The 18,294-nt window shown below is 35.4% G+C and overlaps 1 protein-coding gene across 14 annotated transcripts in view; it reads right to left on the reverse strand.

The window, feature by feature from the left end:
* The window catches only part of Sorbs2 (sorbin and SH3 domain containing 2), a 202,563-nt gene that overhangs the window by 21,319 nt on the left and 162,950 nt on the right, over positions 1-18,294 (reverse strand). For 10 of the 14 annotated variants that reach the window (XM_058571172.1, XM_058571171.1, XM_058571173.1 and 7 more), the window contains 7 exons: positions 16,717-16,763; positions 13,530-13,717; positions 6,770-6,858; positions 5,320-5,366; positions 4,837-4,951; positions 4,622-4,750; positions 2,377-2,577 (listed from right to left, as the gene is read on the reverse strand). In XM_058571172.1, the coding sequence (XP_058427155.1) occupies positions 2,377-2,577; positions 4,622-4,750; positions 4,837-4,951; positions 5,320-5,366; positions 6,770-6,858; positions 13,530-13,717; positions 16,717-16,763 (816 nt within the window). Of the gene's footprint in view, positions 1-2,376; positions 2,578-4,621; positions 4,751-4,836; positions 4,952-5,319; positions 5,367-6,769; positions 6,859-9,668; positions 11,253-13,529; positions 13,718-16,716; positions 16,764-18,294 lie in introns of all 14 variants that reach the window. The other 4 variants (XM_058571170.1, XM_046419022.2, XM_046419018.2 and 1 more) reach the window with 1 other exon arrangement.

Consider the following 18,294-nt stretch of genomic DNA (forward strand, 5'->3'; position numbering starts at 1 on the left):
CCACTATTACTATTGCTATCTGCTACTACTATTATAAGTGCCATTATGACCATAGTCATCTATTTATAAGTAAACAGTTAAAAGTGCTTAGCTGTACCATGGACTTGGTTATATCAAAAGTTGTTAGGTATTTCAGAATACCTATATCACAAAAATGTACCCATAATACAAAAGTCATACAAGTATTCTGCTTTCTTTCTAATGGGATTCTATTGTACTAAAAGCGAAAATATCAGAAATAATATCAACTTACATTTGAGTCTCCCCTAAGGTAGAGATACTATGTCAAGAAACATCATTTAAAATTGTCAAAGGGTGATTTGAAAATCATTAATGAGCTCCTATTTGCAAATATCAGTTAGAAAATAAAAGATGTGACATTACTTTGAGTCTCATCATTTGAAAATATCTAACATTTCTCTTCCTGAAAATAACTCAGTGCAACGCTATTGGGAATTTTCCTCCATAAAGCCAGTAATATCATAGCATGGATCCCCAGTTGAAATGAAACCAGTAAGTATTTCTTTCAAATTATGGACATAAACTTTCAATGTTTTTGTTCCCAGCAATGAGAATAAACTAATTAGTTATTAATGAAATTTGTGTACTCCTCTATTTAAAACTTGGTATTATAGAAAAAATGGAAAATACCAATTTAAATCATATTCACAAAGATTAAAACATTATAATCTAAAATATTATATTGTTATCATTAATTAGGGGACATGGAAGTTCTTTAATTTTAAATAGGCCTGTATAGGTACATGATTTTCTTCCTTATACAATTTTATTTAAAAGTACAATTGCTTGCGATTTATCTGGCAGTTTTGTTAAATTCACTGATGGTGGATAAGGCAAATATTTGAATAGAGATTCTTATCTTTTCTCTTTATCAGTAAGAACTACTGAAGTAAGAATGTTGATCTCTAAATGCTAAGTCCTAAGTGGTAAAATAAATATACTCAGGAAGATTCTGGAAAACCTCACAATCAAACAAAACTGGATAGTACCAAGCTATACTATTGTCCAAGAACATAGAATTGAGAGTAATTACCCACAACTGAAACCCAATCTTTAAAGGGGATTACCATGAGTAAAATGCCTACCTTTAGACCTTTAAAAGAAGGTGTTTCTTAAGAACACATTCTATCACTTACTTATTTAAAATTCTCCTAAGTCTCTTTTTTCAGGAGTAGTTTAAGTTTCTGGGGACATGACCTTGAAATGATCCTGCATTGCATATACTTCACGATTTCATAATGGCTGATATGCTGTTTTATTTTGCTAACTCTAGATGGTTTACTTTTCTACATCCTAGCCTTGATCTCAAGCAAAACAATAAATTATGTAACAATAATTTTTGAAAATGTTGGCAAGTATTTAACAGTATTTTGGAAACAATTCTTTGGCAATTGAAAAGTTTATATTTTGAAGTCAATTAAAAGGAGAAAGAAACCCCAAATTACCATCCATAAAGAAGAATACATTATATTTCAACAGAAAAATAAGAAAAAAATTCACATTGTGAGTAAAGACAGTAGGAGGACAGCTTTTACTTGTTAACGAATTCAGGAAGTAGAGTCTCTTTTAAATTGCATATTGATATTCCACACTCATATAATTGTGTCAAAATGAACCCTAAAAGTATGTACAACTAAAAGAGAAACTAAAAAAATAAATTGCATATGGAGATAGATAATAATCTTCAGCTACTAGCTCAAAGGAAATAGTAGAATTGGCATATACTTGCCCCCAAACTAATGAATAAATTTGAAGACTTCTAATAATCTACAACATTTTTATTCAAACTAATAAGCCAAATTACAGTCTCTAATTTTTAAAAGAATTACTTCGTTCTTTTTCTATAAAGATTTGAATGAGATTTTTGTCAATCTAATAACCATATGTTCTTGAGATACACCATCTTGGGATATACATGGAATTTTATGTTGTATATGTTAATAAATATTTATATATATAAATTGTAATTGTATCTGCATATAAAATAATGTATCATATGATACAAAATTTATATTTATATAAAATCAAACTTCAGAAAAAATAAAGTTTAAGAATATATATAAGAAATATAGATAAATATCATACAAGGTTTTATGATACTAATGTTTTCTCTTTCAACATTTTAACTTGAAAACAAAATTAGCAAAAAGCAAGCATTAACCCTTTATGCTAGCACCTATTTGAGAAAGATTAAATGGCACTCACATGTGTGGAATCAGAGTACATAAATCCCATCTTTGCAATGGATGTGATAGTCTGATCTAATGTCCTAAAATCACATACTAGTTATCTTACTCCCAGCTCCCAAATTTAAAATGACCGAATATTCATTCATATGACAGAATATCTTCTTACCTTATTGGAACTTAAGCTGTGGATTCTATCACTAGAATAGCTGTGGGGTATTGGAGGGTCAGGGTATTCCGCAGCACCTTTTGTATTCTTCTTGATGACTTCTACATAGGAAACAGGGAAGATGCCTTGTCTGTTGGTTCCTGGAATTTTACCTTCATACCAGTTTTGATCAACTCTTTTAAGAAGAATAATTCTATCTCCCTGTAATGAACATTAAGAAAATGCATTATAAATAGACACGCAAAAATATTAAATGCATAACTGCTATTGTTTCTTAATTAACAAGTTTTACACTTGGGAAAGTTTTAAACTTCTAGGTTTTGCTTAATTAGGGGAATGCAAGAAAGGTCTTACTAGAAAAAAACAAATTATTGACATTCATGCAACTAAACCATCCATTCATAACTTAGAATCTTCCCTAAGGATGCTTGGTGGTTGTGGATACGCTTATATATGTTTCATACTGGTACTGTGTGCAATGAGTTATTTCAAAAAGCAGACTAATTTAAAGGTAATGTTTTAATGACAGTAGCAGCATGCTATCTTTGTCAAATTCAAAGGAATGAGCTTCTTCAGGAAAAGTTTCAGAAAGTATGTCTGGAATGGGTTGCAGAAATTGTCCTCAGGAAGGGATAAAGTAGAATAGCACACCATTTTTCTTCTTTACTCTATGTGTCCTAAGTAGGGACAAAGAGTGAATGCAAAAGACAGGGGCAAAGAGAGAACCCTAGAATATCCACAGCTGTGGCCAGGACTGAAATCACCCGGCTGTGTCAGGACTGTGTCATGCCAGCATCCTTTCTGACTGGTGGCCACGCCATACTGGGCCTTAAATATTTGAATAGAGTCTTTGGCTTGTGCAGTGATAGAACTGTCTACATTCATGATTGCTCTTCCTGCAGTGACCAAGCCAATGCCATCGATCCTAATTTAAATTTTGTCTCAAAACCACACATGGCCCAGAACTAAGTAGGCAGGCTACTGTTAAGCCACAAACCTGCATCTGCACATACAGAAGTTTAGACAACTGCATCTGAAAGAGTGGTGGAAGTGACATTGGTTAAATAGCTTCAGGACAGTAGGAAGCCATACTTCAAGTGCTACGTAATTAAAGGTTCTCTTTTTGTCAAAGTGCTGGATGGTTTATTTAACATGTCCTACCATCAATGAGTAGAACTTAATGATGAAAAATGAATCTCCCCAAGTCTTAATATTGCCCTGATTTTCTAATACATCAAGAACACGCAGTCACCAGGCTATCATGTGAGCTATGAGATGTACTTAGAAAGCCTTTTTTTAAAATAAGAAACTGAAGATAATACAGTACATGTAATGCTGGGAGGCTAGCAGAGAATCAGCTGATGATGCAGAATTAGGACTGAAATGAGAGAATGAAATGAGGTTCTCCCAGGCCCAGAACTTCATTGCATCTGGAGCAGGATTCCACCCAGCAGGCCTGGGAGGTTCCAGACCATTCTGATTAATACTACTATTTCTCTGTATTGTATGAAGAAGTGGTCACCTCAAACACATGTATGTCATTGTCCAGCAAATAATAAAAATAGTTCATTTAACATTCTCAACTATGTGGAGTGGCAAGTGAAAAGAGATAATGTTAAGAAGAGACTTCAGTATTGGTAGGTTGCTAGAGAAATTTGGATCAGGCCCAGAGAAGATGTCAAGGAAGCATGTCAAAGAAGCATAGATGGCTCTTCATTTTTTTTTTAAATGTGGTGCTGAGGATTGAACCAGTGCCTCACGTGTGCTAGCTAGGCAAGCATTCTACCCCTGAGCCACAACCCTAACCCCAGAGATGACTCTTGAAAAAGAGTTTCTCCCAGAAAGGAAGGATCTTGAGGGTCATCCTCGATTTGAAGATGGAGAAAAATAAGTATTGGACACATTTAAAAAATTGAATAATAAGGTGACAGAATATTTTGATGTGTATTAGAGTGCTTTCTCCTTTTGAAGTCCTGCATGTATAACTTCTTGATATTCAGAGATGCACCCACCCCCTGAAGAGGATTTGGGTCCCTGCTTCCCAGACTAAGTCACAGAAGGAATATGAGAGTTCTGTATCCTACAGGGTGGTGCCTCTGGAAGGACACTGACTCTAGGCCGTCTCAAGAATTTCTTACAGAAAATGGAGACAACACAAAAATATCTAAGGAAGAAAATAACCTATTTCAGTTTTAAGAATATACAATCTTTGCCAAGGCTCCTATAAAGAAAATATCTGGGTTACCTTTCTCAGTGAGAGCTCCACGTTGGTGTCTGCATTGAAATTGTATTTGGCTATAGCTTCTCCAATCTCTCCTGGCTGGGCTGGGGGTGGTGGTCTTGCAGGCTGTGCTTTTTCAGGAGGTATGAGTTTCTATAAAGAAAAAGAGTAATTTATTCCTGAATTTATGGTGACCGGTGAAACCTCTACCCTCAAGGAGGGAAGGGAGAAGGACCCACCTCCACGTATGAGATTGGAAAAATGCCCACTCTTCCATGGTGCTCTCCCTCATACCAATTTTGATCAATTTTCCTGAGGATGTAGACAGTATCTCCTTTCTTAAATGACAACTCCCTGGAAGAGAGATGTTTAAATGGTCTTTTCCTTGATGCACAGCAATTATTCTTAAGACCCACACCCTCATTAGATCTGTATTTTGTAAATAAAATTCCCAGGTGTAAAAAATCTGTCAAGCTCTGTTAGGTGAGGATTTTCTTTGCAAATTCCCGGACTTCACTTATAACTTAAGAAATGCTTTTGAAATGATATAAATCATAGGAAAATTACAATGCAATTAATAATTCTGAAGGAACCAATTAATTAGTGGATTTTGGAAATGGGAATCAGGTCTTGCTTGTTTCACATCCCATTTCAACATTTATCTCTTACTAGCATAAATTAAAGACAACTTAAATCATACGAAGAACACTTATTTGACTTACTTAGATGTCTGAGCCTTAAAATCATAAACAGCTTTAGCAGGCAATTTCTGAAAAGAATGGTAAACAGTTAGCACCAACTTAAAAATTCGGATTTCCTGTAAGAGAATAGTTTCACATGCAATATAAAACCTCAAGGAATGATTAAACATATGTGATGTACATCCTATATGCAATTTACAAATAAATCCATTAGTTCTGCATTTAGATTTAAGTTATAAGAGCAATATAATAGCTGGCCTCTTCACTGTCTTATTTCAAATTAGGAACTATGGTAAATTAATGTGATAATAGGATAATAAGACGCCCACAGAAGATCCTGACCTAGGTGTAACTTTAGCTATTGCAAAGGTTTTTCCTGGGATCACTGTGGCAGGTCACTATGGACTGAAGAAACTTTGAATCATAATAAAAGGACCAAAAGACATGAAGGAAGTCATCACCCCTTTTACTGCTAATTAACATGTTAGCCAAGAAATATTAGCCCAATTATCATGGAGAGGTTAGTTAGTGGTTGAAAGTAGAGTCACAATCATCCTGTGTCTCCAGAAGGGTTCAGGAATCCTTCAGCACACTCAACCAGCTGTTCATCTTTTAGTCATGATGTGCTCTGACCTGTGCCCAGCCTGAAACTTTGGACCCCTGGAATCTACCTGAGTCATCCTGTACCGTATCATTAGCAACACTGGCTTCTTCCCCAGTAACCAATAATCCTTTCCTTCTATTCTCTTTCCCTGTGATTCTAACAAACTTCAGGAAACTCAGGCAATTCCTGACTTCACAAGGATTCACAGTGCTGGACTATATCAGATATTTGTAAGTTCTGCAGTGGCTGCCAGTCTAAGACCAGCTTTCAGTTTCCATCAAGTCCACCTGTCTCCAGGGCAGTTAGGAGCAAGAGCTCTAGCCCTGGCTGAGCCATGGACAAAGAATCAGTTGGTACATTGTTCCCAAGAGCAGTGTCATTAGAACTAGTTGATTAAGGGTTTTTTTTTTTTTTTTCATTTGTCCCCCCCTCCCCAACAGGGATCCTCTCCAACAAAGTAAGCCAGCAAAGAATGATTTATGTGGTCATTATTGATTTGCAACACAGCTGACCTAGGGCTGCCTCCTAGATCTAGTAGGCCAGGAAATGGTGCATAGGAAACCCCCTCATTCCACAAGGCAGCTCAGTTCAGGGCTCTTTCAGACCTCAACTGTTACTTTATGAGTGTCAGCTCAAGACCCAGGGAGGCCTCACTGCCAAAGCTGGTCACAACCAGGGAAGAACTGCAGCTAGGGTCAGAATGCAAACTGTTGTAGTCTTATTTCAGGCTCCCAGGAAAACTTTCTAGTTTGTTATTTTCATGATTCAGTCTGAGTTCTTTATTGGTTTTGGATGTAAGTGTGGCTGGCAAGTGCTTTATCAAGTAGGTCATGGGAGAAGAGACTACAGCGCTAATTCACCAACTACCTCTTTTTCTGGAGTTGCTCTTCTTTCTCTTGGCGTACTTCTCCCCAAGTCAGTCAAAGTGGATGAGTAACTTCTGGGAGACTCGCGGTCTATTGGAAAGGACAGGACCGGTCAGAGTGAGTATCCACTTCATTAAAAGTTGACTTTTCACCCATTTTCCCACATGCCAACTATAATTGCCCCCAAATTTGGTAAATAGAAAGTTGTAATATAAGATACCCCAAAACAAGAACATTTCAAAAGGAATAATATTTGAGGTAGCAGGGTTATTATAATCATAAATATGTAAATAAAATTTTGACATTGCTGATTAATTATACTGTAGCACCTGGTGTAGGTGATTCATAATTATAGAAATTTTCCATATCAAAAAATTTTTAATACTTACTATTTCTATTCTCTTTGCTGCCGATCTATAATTAACATCATAAGGTCTACAGTGGCTGGAGTATTTGAAAGTAACAACAATTTGTGGAAACAGAAACATTTTGGGGAACAACATTTTAAGAAGGCAGAAATGAAAAAGATATAAAATCAAAGAAAGTATGTTGATGACAAGATATAGTAATGTCCCTTCTCTCTTCCTCTGTTTTTAAATACTTGAGTCTTATGTCATTTTCTTTATTTATACCTTTCTTTGGGCTCAGCTGATAAATTACAAAAGGGATAAGTGAACTCATATTAGTTATCAAATTGCTTATGAAATATTGAGGGGTTTTGTTCACCTTAGCAAAGTATAAATAATTGCATTACAAAATTAAGACTGCAAATGTTCCTTAATATTTTCTTATACCTTACACATTTATGTGACTTATATGTGGAAATGTAACTAAAGGTTGAAAGTGTTCCAGTAGTCTGTTCATAGAATTTTACCAGTGTTAACTGGGTCAAAAGTTGTCAGTTCTTTTTCTTGTTCCTTTACTAATTTTAGTTATATTAACTCACAAGAAGCATTAAAAATAAAATTTATTTTATCCTTTTGTGAAATAAGTTAAACTGCAGACCCATAAGAAGAAAACATTGTTTGGAGGATTCAGCTACTTAGACTATATAGAAGAATTAAATTCCTACAAATGGTGTCAGTTGCATGATGGATGAGGATAAATTCTGAGTTGTAAGTTCCAAAGTTTTTAGTTTTAGAAAGGTGATGCGGCCACAAATATTTCAGGTATAACTTAACTAGTTATTTTCATTTATACAACAAGATTATGTGGAGTATATTTTATATTGTAAGCTAACATACTTTTATTAACATGACACTTTCATGATTATAAATTCAAAATTTAACTTTACAACCCATGGAATATAAACTATTTCTTGCTTGGCCTAAACATAATTGTAAAGTGACTATTTCATTAAAGAACAAATAAGTAATAATATGTATCTCAAAGCTCTGTCAAATTGTGTTTCAATAATGTATCTGCACAAAAATATTGAAAGATAATTACATCAGAATATTAGAAAACTAGAGATTAACTAATTTATTAAAAAAATTAGAACAATTCTTGGAAAATTTCAAACTGTAAAAACTGATTTTAAAAATTCCTATTTATTGTTTTAGAAGCATGCTGTATAATATGAATGAAAAAAAGATAAATAGTAAAGTAAATAAATTTGTGGTATAATAACTAACAAGCTACATCAGTTACATCAATGTGAAACTTAAATTATGTGCTTTTTGACTATGGAAATTATATTTTCTATTATGAACTCCTGGATATTAGGAGTTTGAGTCCCCTTTCTGTTAACTCCACATCTGTGTAAACTTGGGCAAGCTGCTTGCCTTCTCTGGGCTTCAGTTTCCTCAACTGTAAAATAATGGTTTTGACAACACCTATCCCATTGGTTTGTGCCAGTTTTAACTAGGTTTTGTATGTGCAGCACTTTGTAGTACCTAGTGTATACAAAGTTCTCTATTGACATCCAAAGTTTCAGCCTGAAATGTTCACTCTAGTCTCTTAAAATTTACATAGTAAGCAGATGTACTTTAAAATTTAAAAAAAGAATTTGATACAAATATTAAAAACACCCTGTGCTTTTAAGTTATGTAAACTTCAAAAAGTCTGCATTTGAATTGCTATTTGTCCTTGTGTTGCCACTTTAAAGTTATCTATGTAAAGGGAGTTGAGTCACTTTTAACCTAGTCTAATTCAAATTTTGTTATAGCAAAAGTAAGTAAATTAATGAAAAATAAATAAAGTAATGGAAAAGAAAATGAATACACTGATCGATGGAAATAGGACATTTAGATATACAGCTTAAAGATACATTCACAAAAATTTCATCCTAATTGTGCCCTTTCAAGGGAGAAAATTATTAAATAATCCTAATCTCTTTAGATGTCTACCAATTACTATTCATACCTTCAGTTTTGCTTTCTGAATGCTTTCACATAATACTTCTATACAGAAAGTGAGCAAATTATTTGTGAATGCCTTAAAATTTTAAAAATAATATAAGAAATGATAAAAGGCTATTTATTAAACTATTGGTTTTGATTCATTTTACAGAGAAAAGAGATCTCTGAAGGATACTGATATTCAATGATAGTTTCTGCCCTGAAGTATTCCTTTTAATTAAGTAAATCGCTTAATTTGTCATCCCAATGTAACAGTTGTTGGAAGCCTTGTGCTAAGCTACAATGTGGATTTGCTTTGGCTCCTGAGTAAATTTTTGTGAACTGATGATCACTTTAAGCCACACATGAAGTTCAATGTAACTATGGGCACATGAGAGAGATTCAGTGAGACAGGTCTGCACAACACACATTTGCGTCACAACACACAACGATGCAAGCGGTCCCTCTCACAGCTCGGGAACGATGGGATGGACGAATGGATGGAAGAGCTGGAGGTGAGTATCTGAACCACAGGGGAAAACCCAAGAAAAGTTCCTCCACCTTGGAGACTCAGTGCACTCTCGGGGTCCTGGTGGTAGCTGTTGGTGATGTCCACATCTGGGAAAGAGGCACTGTGAGGCATTCTCCTACAATCGTTCTGGTACAGGGGACAATGAATAGCACCATCTTGAGGCAGTGGGTGGAAAGGCTGGTGCGTGGGGCTCCTTTTCAGAGCTCGGAGTGATGAATTCCTTTCAGGAATATCTGGCAGCAGCTCACTGATAAGACGGTGCAATATACTGTTGTCTGGCAAACTTCCTCTCCTCTTCTCAGCTTTGATTTGGTCACAGATGTCTTGAAGGGCGGAGTCCAGAGCCTCGAATACAGAAGCCTTACATTTTGTTTTTTCAGTCTGTTTTTTGGGAGTCATATTCTTTTTCCTCCGGAAAGGCACAGGGCTGACTAGAAATGCAAGTTTAGACAGGCCAGGGTCCATTTCTTGTCTCCTGGGCTGCTCGATGTTTTCATGTTTGGCTCTTTCGTGTTTTAACATTGTGGTAAATCTCGTGTAGGACGCGGGGCATCGGCCTTTGCAGGAACTGATGAGGTGCCTGTGATGGTGGTGGTGGTGATGGTGGTGGCGATGGTGGCTGGAGCCGTAGAAACTTTCAGAGGATGTGAACGAAAAGTGATCGAAATCACTTTCGCTGCAGAAGGATGACCCTTCTACATGAATATAGTCACTGTGGTCAGACACTACTCCATCTTGGTCACTGTCGGAAAATTCCACATGGGCTCTCGGTTGCTCCTCGCTGGTGACTTCGATGTGGATTGGCACCAGGGTTTTAGACTGGTAGCTCCGTTGCACCTGAGAAGGGTGTCTGCTTTGATTTTCTTCCTCCAGCAAAGACTCGATGGAAAATCGCCTCTTGGGACACAGACCATTTTGCTGTGGTTCTAGGGTGACGGGAGATAACATTTCATCTCCTAAATTTGGCATGGATTTTGATTTTTGAATCAACTTTTCAAATTCCGAAATGCGGGTGGGTACCATGTCCCTGGGCACCTCCTCGGTGGAGGACTGGCTCCATCCATGGAGTAAGCCCTTGTGTTGCTGTTCCTTTTCGTACTGCATTATTCTCGACTTCACAGAGCAAATGACCTCTGAATTCATCAAATCCTTGCGGTTAATGCGGTGCATCTTCTTGTACATTTTTAGGAACCCTGGGGCATTGTGGGCTGCCCTGTGTCTGATTCTTGATCTGCCATTACCTCGAACCTCCTGGATGTAAGGGGAAGCCCAAGTCATGGGGCAGCTCTCTTTGGAGTCCTCTTCACATAACAAGGAGCCCATACTTTCCGACTTGGTTTGGGGGTCTGGGAAGCTATCGCAGTCATCATTGAGGAGATCATCACAGCTACGGGATTTGATTTTGGGGGAAACTGTTTCTTCAGTGCTGCTCCAGATCTCGGCATTTTGCCGGGCCATCTGCCAGCCATTCTTGAAAGTGATGGCCCTTTGTGAGTCCCGTGGGACGTCCAAATGCTGTCTATAAGTGCTACAGTACTCTAACTCAGGGGAAGGGGTGCCGTTGATCCCTGAGTAACTGCAAAGGGACGGACACATTTTGCTATCATCCCCACCTTTTAATCCAGAGCAGCGTGGCAGGAGAGAGACATTTGGAGAAGTTAAAAAGTTCACAAAGAGAGGAGGTCAGTATCAGAGAGCACAGCAAAGAGAAAGCAGTTAGTGTGGTTTATCTTAGACAGTGACTGTTAACACATGTAGCTTCAACTTTAGAGAAAAAAAAGCCTAAGGCAAAATAATACCTTTTCAATGAATTCAGCTTTGCAAATTTTAGAGCCATTTAAACCATGTGTAACAAGTAACTGATGTAGTATATACACCCATTTCTATTTCTTAATGAATATATCTTTCTGCCAAAGGGTATGCCAAAAATACAGTTCTATCTCTTAAGCTAATAGCATGACCTGATAGTAGTAACTTCGAGGATTAACAACTGATGGCCAAGTTGTTGTGAACTTAATCAATTTAAGAGGGACAGGATTTGAGGTTCATAATTTACAATAGGGTAAGAAGTGATTTATAATTTACATTAATTGATATTCTCTTAACTCTTATAAACAATTTTTATGAGCATTTGGATAGAAAACATTATTTTCCAAAGTAAAAAAAATAAAAATGCTGTGAACTATTGTTAGCAATTTTTTTCCAAGGAAAAAAAATAGTGAGAGACTCTTTAGATAAAGTAATTTATCTCTTTAATTGCTAACCTTCAATCTCCTATTAGACACATTGTTCTCATAAAGATAACTGGATATAATGTAAAACTTTCATTAATTATATCATGCTTCTTTTCTGGGGGAGGTTTTTTTTTATTGTTTGAAATTTGATAAGAGAAAGCTAAACCTGATCTCAGTTTGGAACAACTATGGAAATATTCTTTTCTTTTTCTTTGCCAAATTAGCTAATAAACAAGAGGCAAAATTACATCTAAGGATGTTTTGTTTTTAGAAATAAAACCTAGTACAGGAAAATATTAACAAATCATGACTTATGATCTTCCCCAAGTTCTTTAAAAGTAGATAAGCACATTAAGTAGATATGTAGTATTTGGGAAAGGAAGTTAATTTAACACTCCCTACTATTAAACAAATATTTAAATTCATCAGAAACCTTTTAACGTTCTGGATAGTATCCAAGAATAATGAATCAGTGCATTTCATAACCTACTTGTTACCTTAAGATATTTGTTTGCACAAATGAGTAGAATCTGGTAAAGGCACATCTACTTATCTGAGTAAAGGTACAAGGAATGGGGCTCATTCTCCTGGAACAGCTGGGTCCTACTCACAACTTCACTAGGCCTTGGAAGGCTTGGGTCCCCGCTGTGCACAGGGCAGCCATCTCCACAGCTACTGATCAGCTCTAAATGTGGCACTGGCTGTAGTGCCTACAATTGGTGACGTGGCTGAATCTATTTTATAGAAATTTCTGTTAGAGCTCATTTTCTTCACACATCTTAAAGTGCTTGTCTCTTGTCAGCTCCAAGATACTGGAGGAGAGTCCAACAGCTCCAGATTTGGTTATAGCTGAAGGTTCAGAGGGACATAGGGGAGCTCATTCAATCCTCACTCTCTGTCTTAGAAATATTTCTGTCCCAGAGGCAATGATGCACTAAATGACCTTCCAGGGACCTTAAGCATGACTTCTTCCCTTCTAATACTTAGCTCACTACCTTTCCAAAGAGGATAGAGGCCATCTGGAAAAATGGCTTATTGATTTCTCAAGTTTAAGATAATGGCTCAAAACCAGTCAGTTCTCATTGCAAGGTGAATTGAACACCGTGTTGCACAGTAGAATGTGGATGCTCTACTATATATATGAAGATTGGCCAAAATAAAGAGATAATGGTTAAAAAAAACAACTTTAATAGAGTAAGCATTTTTTTACTTAAAGATTTTTTTTTTAAATGTATGTTTTTAGGGAATAATTTTCTCTGTTGCTGTTTGTAACTATTAGTTCATAAATGTGATTGATTTGCTAGGTAGAGTAACATTAGAAATTTTTACTATATATTAATGCTTATAAATATCATCTTTCATCTTTATAAGCCCCCAAACAAATTATTTGATACTTTGTATGTGTTTCATAAAAATATATCTATATTGGGGGAAAAGCATGAAAAGAAGCTATCTGAGTCCTTTAAGTGAACCCAAGTGGCTGGCCAGCTTGAGTCAGTCTGGGAAGGAAGAAAGCCATTGTTCTGAAACTGTACTTCACTTATGACACTGTAGGTAAAAGGTAGCACATATCACTCTCACTGACTGGCTCTCACTGTCAGTCTAGGTCAAAACTTTAACTAGTTCATTTTTGTGCATTCCTTTATCGTTGCTCACCTTTTGCTCTTGAGGGGGAGGAAGGAGAAGAGCTAATGAAAGACTTTGTAAGGGTGGCATTGGATCCTGGGAGGTCTGCCCGACCAGGGCTGGTCCTGCTTGCACTTTGCTCCCCCAAGCTCCTGGGTGGACCCACTGCAGGCTCACTCTTCCTCCGTTTCCTGAAGTCGCTGGCCATGCTTGCAGAACTGAAAGAAGTAATCACATCAGTTTGACTGGTCCCAGTGGAAGTTAGCACATGCACCACAAAGGCCCATGTGATGTGCTAGAGAAGATGGTATATAACCCTTAAATCTGTACCCCAAAACAGCATGGTGAGGATCTCATTCCTTGACATTTAAAATGATTTATTTAGAATCATCTTTTTAAGACATTTATTCCAACTGTGATATTCTGGAAAGGGTAAAATGTGGGGACAATAAAAAGATCAGTGGTGTTAGGAGCTGGGCGGAGGAAGGGATGGAAGAAAGGGTGCTGCCCTGGGAATTTTTTTGGCAATAAAAACTATTCTAAACTATTCTCTATGACATAGTAGTGATATATATCGTTACACATTTTAAAACCCCAAGAATATATAACACACAGCATATGTTAAAAAAATACATGTTTTAGAACATTTAAAGACTTTTTTTTTTTTTTTTTTTTTTTTTTTTTTTTTTTTTAAGAGCAGCTTCAGGCTTACAGGGAAAAAAAATCACTGGAATGTACAGGACTTCCATTCTGTGGGTTCTTCATCCACAGATTCAACCAACCATAGATGGGAGAGAATTTTAAAAATTGCATTTGTATTTAACATGTATACTTTTTTTTTATCCCAAGCAATACAATATATCAAATATTTGTACAGCATCTACACTGTAAATGATTGAGATAATATAAAGTTTCTGGGAAGACGTGCATAGATTATATGCAAATACTATGCCCATTTACATCAGATACTTGGGCATCTGCAGATTATGATATCCTTGGCAGAGGATGGGGGAGTGTTCTCAAGCCAATCCTTTGCAGACACTGAAACACAGTGTATAGAGAATTCTTTATACTCACTCCAGTTTCTGTTTTTATTTACCTCTTCTATGGTATTTGTTACAACTGATGAACCTATCCTGACATTTCATCACTGAAAGTCTCCAGTTTACATTAGGGTTCCTGCTGCATCTGATTATATGTTCTGTGGATTTTTTTTAAAAAATGCATAATGATATCTGTCCCTCACAATGTATCACATAGAATAGTTTAGAATAGTTTTATTGCCATAAAAATCCCCTGTGCATCCATCCCTTCCTCTTCCTGCCCCCTGACGATGTCAGATCTTTATATGATCTCCATATTTTGCCCTTTCCAGGATATCACAGTAGGAATCATACAGTATTTGGTCTTTTAGATTGGCTTCTTTCACTTAGTAGCATACTTCTAAGTTTCTTCCATGTCTTTGTGTCACTTGATAGCTTATTTATTTTATGGCTGAATAATATTCCATTATATGGATGTACCACCATTTCCCATTCACCAAATTTTGGTAATTATGAGTAAGACTGCTTATAGGCATTCATACACAAGTTTCTTTGTGTGAGCATATATTTATAATCACCTTTTAAAATAAAAATTCTCCTATGGTGAACATTTTGTCAATACTGGAAATTCAGTGTTATGATACGTATAATGTATCTTTTCTCTAGTGAGTTCCAACAGCATGAACAGATCCAAATGGGGGGTGGGGGTGGGTGGGCAAAAACAAAGGAAAGGACTGAAATAAAGGAAGATGTCTAGCAAAATTAGTTTCTTTTACCTCAAGGATTGCCTGCAGGCTTTCCTAATAATCTTAGCTTTGGAAGACCTAATACAGGAATTCCAACATTACATATGCAAATAATGAAAGACCAATAATTTTTCCAGAAAATTAACTATTAAGAATTCCTTCCACCGAGTTGTATAGAATGCTCTATTACAGCAAGGAGTTTTTATTGTGGTTGTGAGTCTGAGAAGAATATTAGTGATTGACAGGCTCCATCATACAGCATGCTGTCTGTCAAATCACTGGAGAGAGTTATGTAAACAGTGACAGCATTGGATATAGCTCCTATGGAGCTCAGTAAGATGCTATGTGCTTTATTTACATTTTTATCTTATTTAGCCCACCCAGTAACCTATGAGGGATTGATATGTACACCCCACATATATAAATGAGCAAACCAAACACACACCTGGGAAGTACAGAAATAGACTTCAGAATTTGCATTCTTTCTAATGAGGAGGCTCCATCTCCTACACATATTTTTGCTGTGACTATCCTGCCATGTGAGGGTCTGTATCTTTAGAGCAATCCTTAGGACAGATTAAAACTTTAAAATTCAAACATTTAAAACATTTTGGGTGAATATATAGATACAAAAGATAAAAGGAGAAGTTGGATGCTCCTTTCTTTGTGCTATTAATGTAGCTGGATGAGCTTTCTACTTAAATTGATAAAAATTACAGAAGAGCAAAAGAAAGTTATTTGTTGATGATACAATATAGCTGGGAGTTGGTAATATTCAATGTTGCTATTGAACTATGACTGAATTTCATCAAGATTTTTAAGTAAGTGTGATATTTGAAGCCTACTTATTAGAACTTCTTTTGGACTGACTCTGAAGGCTTTTTATTTTGTTTCTCTCCTTTCCAGCTGTGTAAACTTGGCAAGTTACTAAACCGAAGTATTAGTTTCTTCAGAGATATAGCGGAGACAACAGTATTTAACTCGCAGTGTTGTCTTTTGATTGAATATGTTTAGGTACTTACAATGCCAAGTATACAGTAAGCCTTCATGTATTGTTAGTAAAAGAATTTCTGATTTGTGTGGTCAGTATAATTAACAAATATGTATGTAAGTTACTAATTTATAAATTTTTAAAATAATTATCATAAATATTGCTTAACAACATTAAAAATGAGTTATGTATAATACTTATGAAAAGGAAAGAAAAGCGGGCTGAGATAGGGAAGGGAAGAATATATCAATCTGTGAAGGAATCCAGAATTATTTCACTTAAATTTTATAAATTCTTGAATATGATCATATAAAACTGATGCCAAAATTAAATTCATGAGATGGTACTTAAAATAAGAGCAAATAATACATAATTACCATTGAAAAAGAAACCACTGGCATAGAATATTCTGGTTGTCAATGTCATGGGATTCTTACCTAGCAGGCCTTTCCAGGCTTCTGTCTATAGACTGGTATATGGAGGCCTGTTAAAATAGAAGAATAGCTTCATGACAATCATTACCATGGCAAATTTCATTTGTCTGTCAACATTAAATTAGGTAATTTAAAAAGAGTATTACAAATATTGAGATTAAAAGTACCATTTATAAGGAGAATAAAAATGTCTTCCCAAATAGAAGTCATGCAACCTGAGCTTCACTTTTCGTATATACTTTCTCTTCTGAGAAAGTGTATTGCATTTCTTGTTGTAATTTCAAGTTATCTACAGCCCAAGTGTTCATTACATGGGGAAAAAGAAGAATCAATAATATTTCCTCAGGAATGCTGAACTGAATAAAGAGCTAAAGTTATTCTGTAATATTAAGTTCAGAAAGCTGCCTACTGATTGACTGTAAGTAGAAAATGTCTACTATGTTTAAAAATATATTTGCAGTCATTATTCGATTTTTACACAGTGTAAGCATTCTTTATAATTTTGTTGTTGTCATCAAGCAGAACTTGAGATATCTTTCCTCTGTCAACAAAGATCTGACATTTCAATGAAATCCACAGTATTTGATTTGAAATTAAACTAAACTACCTGGAATTTCAGTCAGGTACAGATCTAAGTAAGTTCAGTGTTAGTTTAAAATAAATGATCTAATGAATCAAAATATAACTTTTTAAAAAGTTTATTCTGTAGAGTACAATAAAATTGATACTAAGCAAAAATGATAGATTATTAAGTTCCCATTTTCCATGGCCACCCATTGTGATTATTGTTGAACTATCTGAAAGGCAAGAGAGGATTAGTATTGAGCTCCCAAATCTTGGAGGTGACAGTACAAGATGGGACTGAGGGTGACAATGTGTAGCATGCATAGGGAAATGTATAACACATTTATATGACTTTGGTCATAGTAAATGCTATTTATGATCAGACAAATTTTAGTTTAGTTTGATGAAAAAACTGAAATTCTAATTTGAAATTTTTGTCTATATGGAAATTTTAAAATGTTAGCCAGAAAGGTAAGATTTGAAAATTTTAATTTTAAATTCCTATTACATGAAAATATTTTACCAGAATATTGAAGACCTACACATGTTAACCCCACTTAACAAATAATTTCTATAACTCTGTTTTCTGTTAATTGGGAAATTAACATCAATTAGTCAATTGAAATATTAATATTTAACTGTACAATTGTTTATGTAGGTCAATCTGACAAGTCCCCTTATAAGTAACTATAAAGTTGCTTTTGTAACTGATATATTAATTTAATTTTATTTCATTGAAAGAGAATGGAATTTTACCTAGAGACAAATAAAAATGTTTCTTGACCAGAGAATATTTCTTTCTCCTTTTGGGCCAAAAAATTATATTCTAATATGTTTAGTTCCTAGAAAATGCTTTGATTCCTAGTTTTTAAATAAATACGAAATTAGGAAAATATGGTACACTAGCCTGATAAGTTTTCATGATTGTTTTAATTTACTGAACTCTGAATCAGATACTGGGAAGGTAGAAAAACAGAAAGTAAATAAGAAAGCAAGCAAACAAGTAAAAAAAATAAA

This window comes from Marmota monax, unplaced genomic scaffold, assembly GCF_021218885.2.
Source record: "Marmota monax isolate L192 unplaced genomic scaffold, Marmota_monax_Labrador192_F-V1.1 WCK01_AAM20220418_F8-fsc00345, whole genome shotgun sequence".
Classification (NCBI taxonomy): Eukaryota; Metazoa; Chordata; class Mammalia; order Rodentia; family Sciuridae; genus Marmota; species Marmota monax.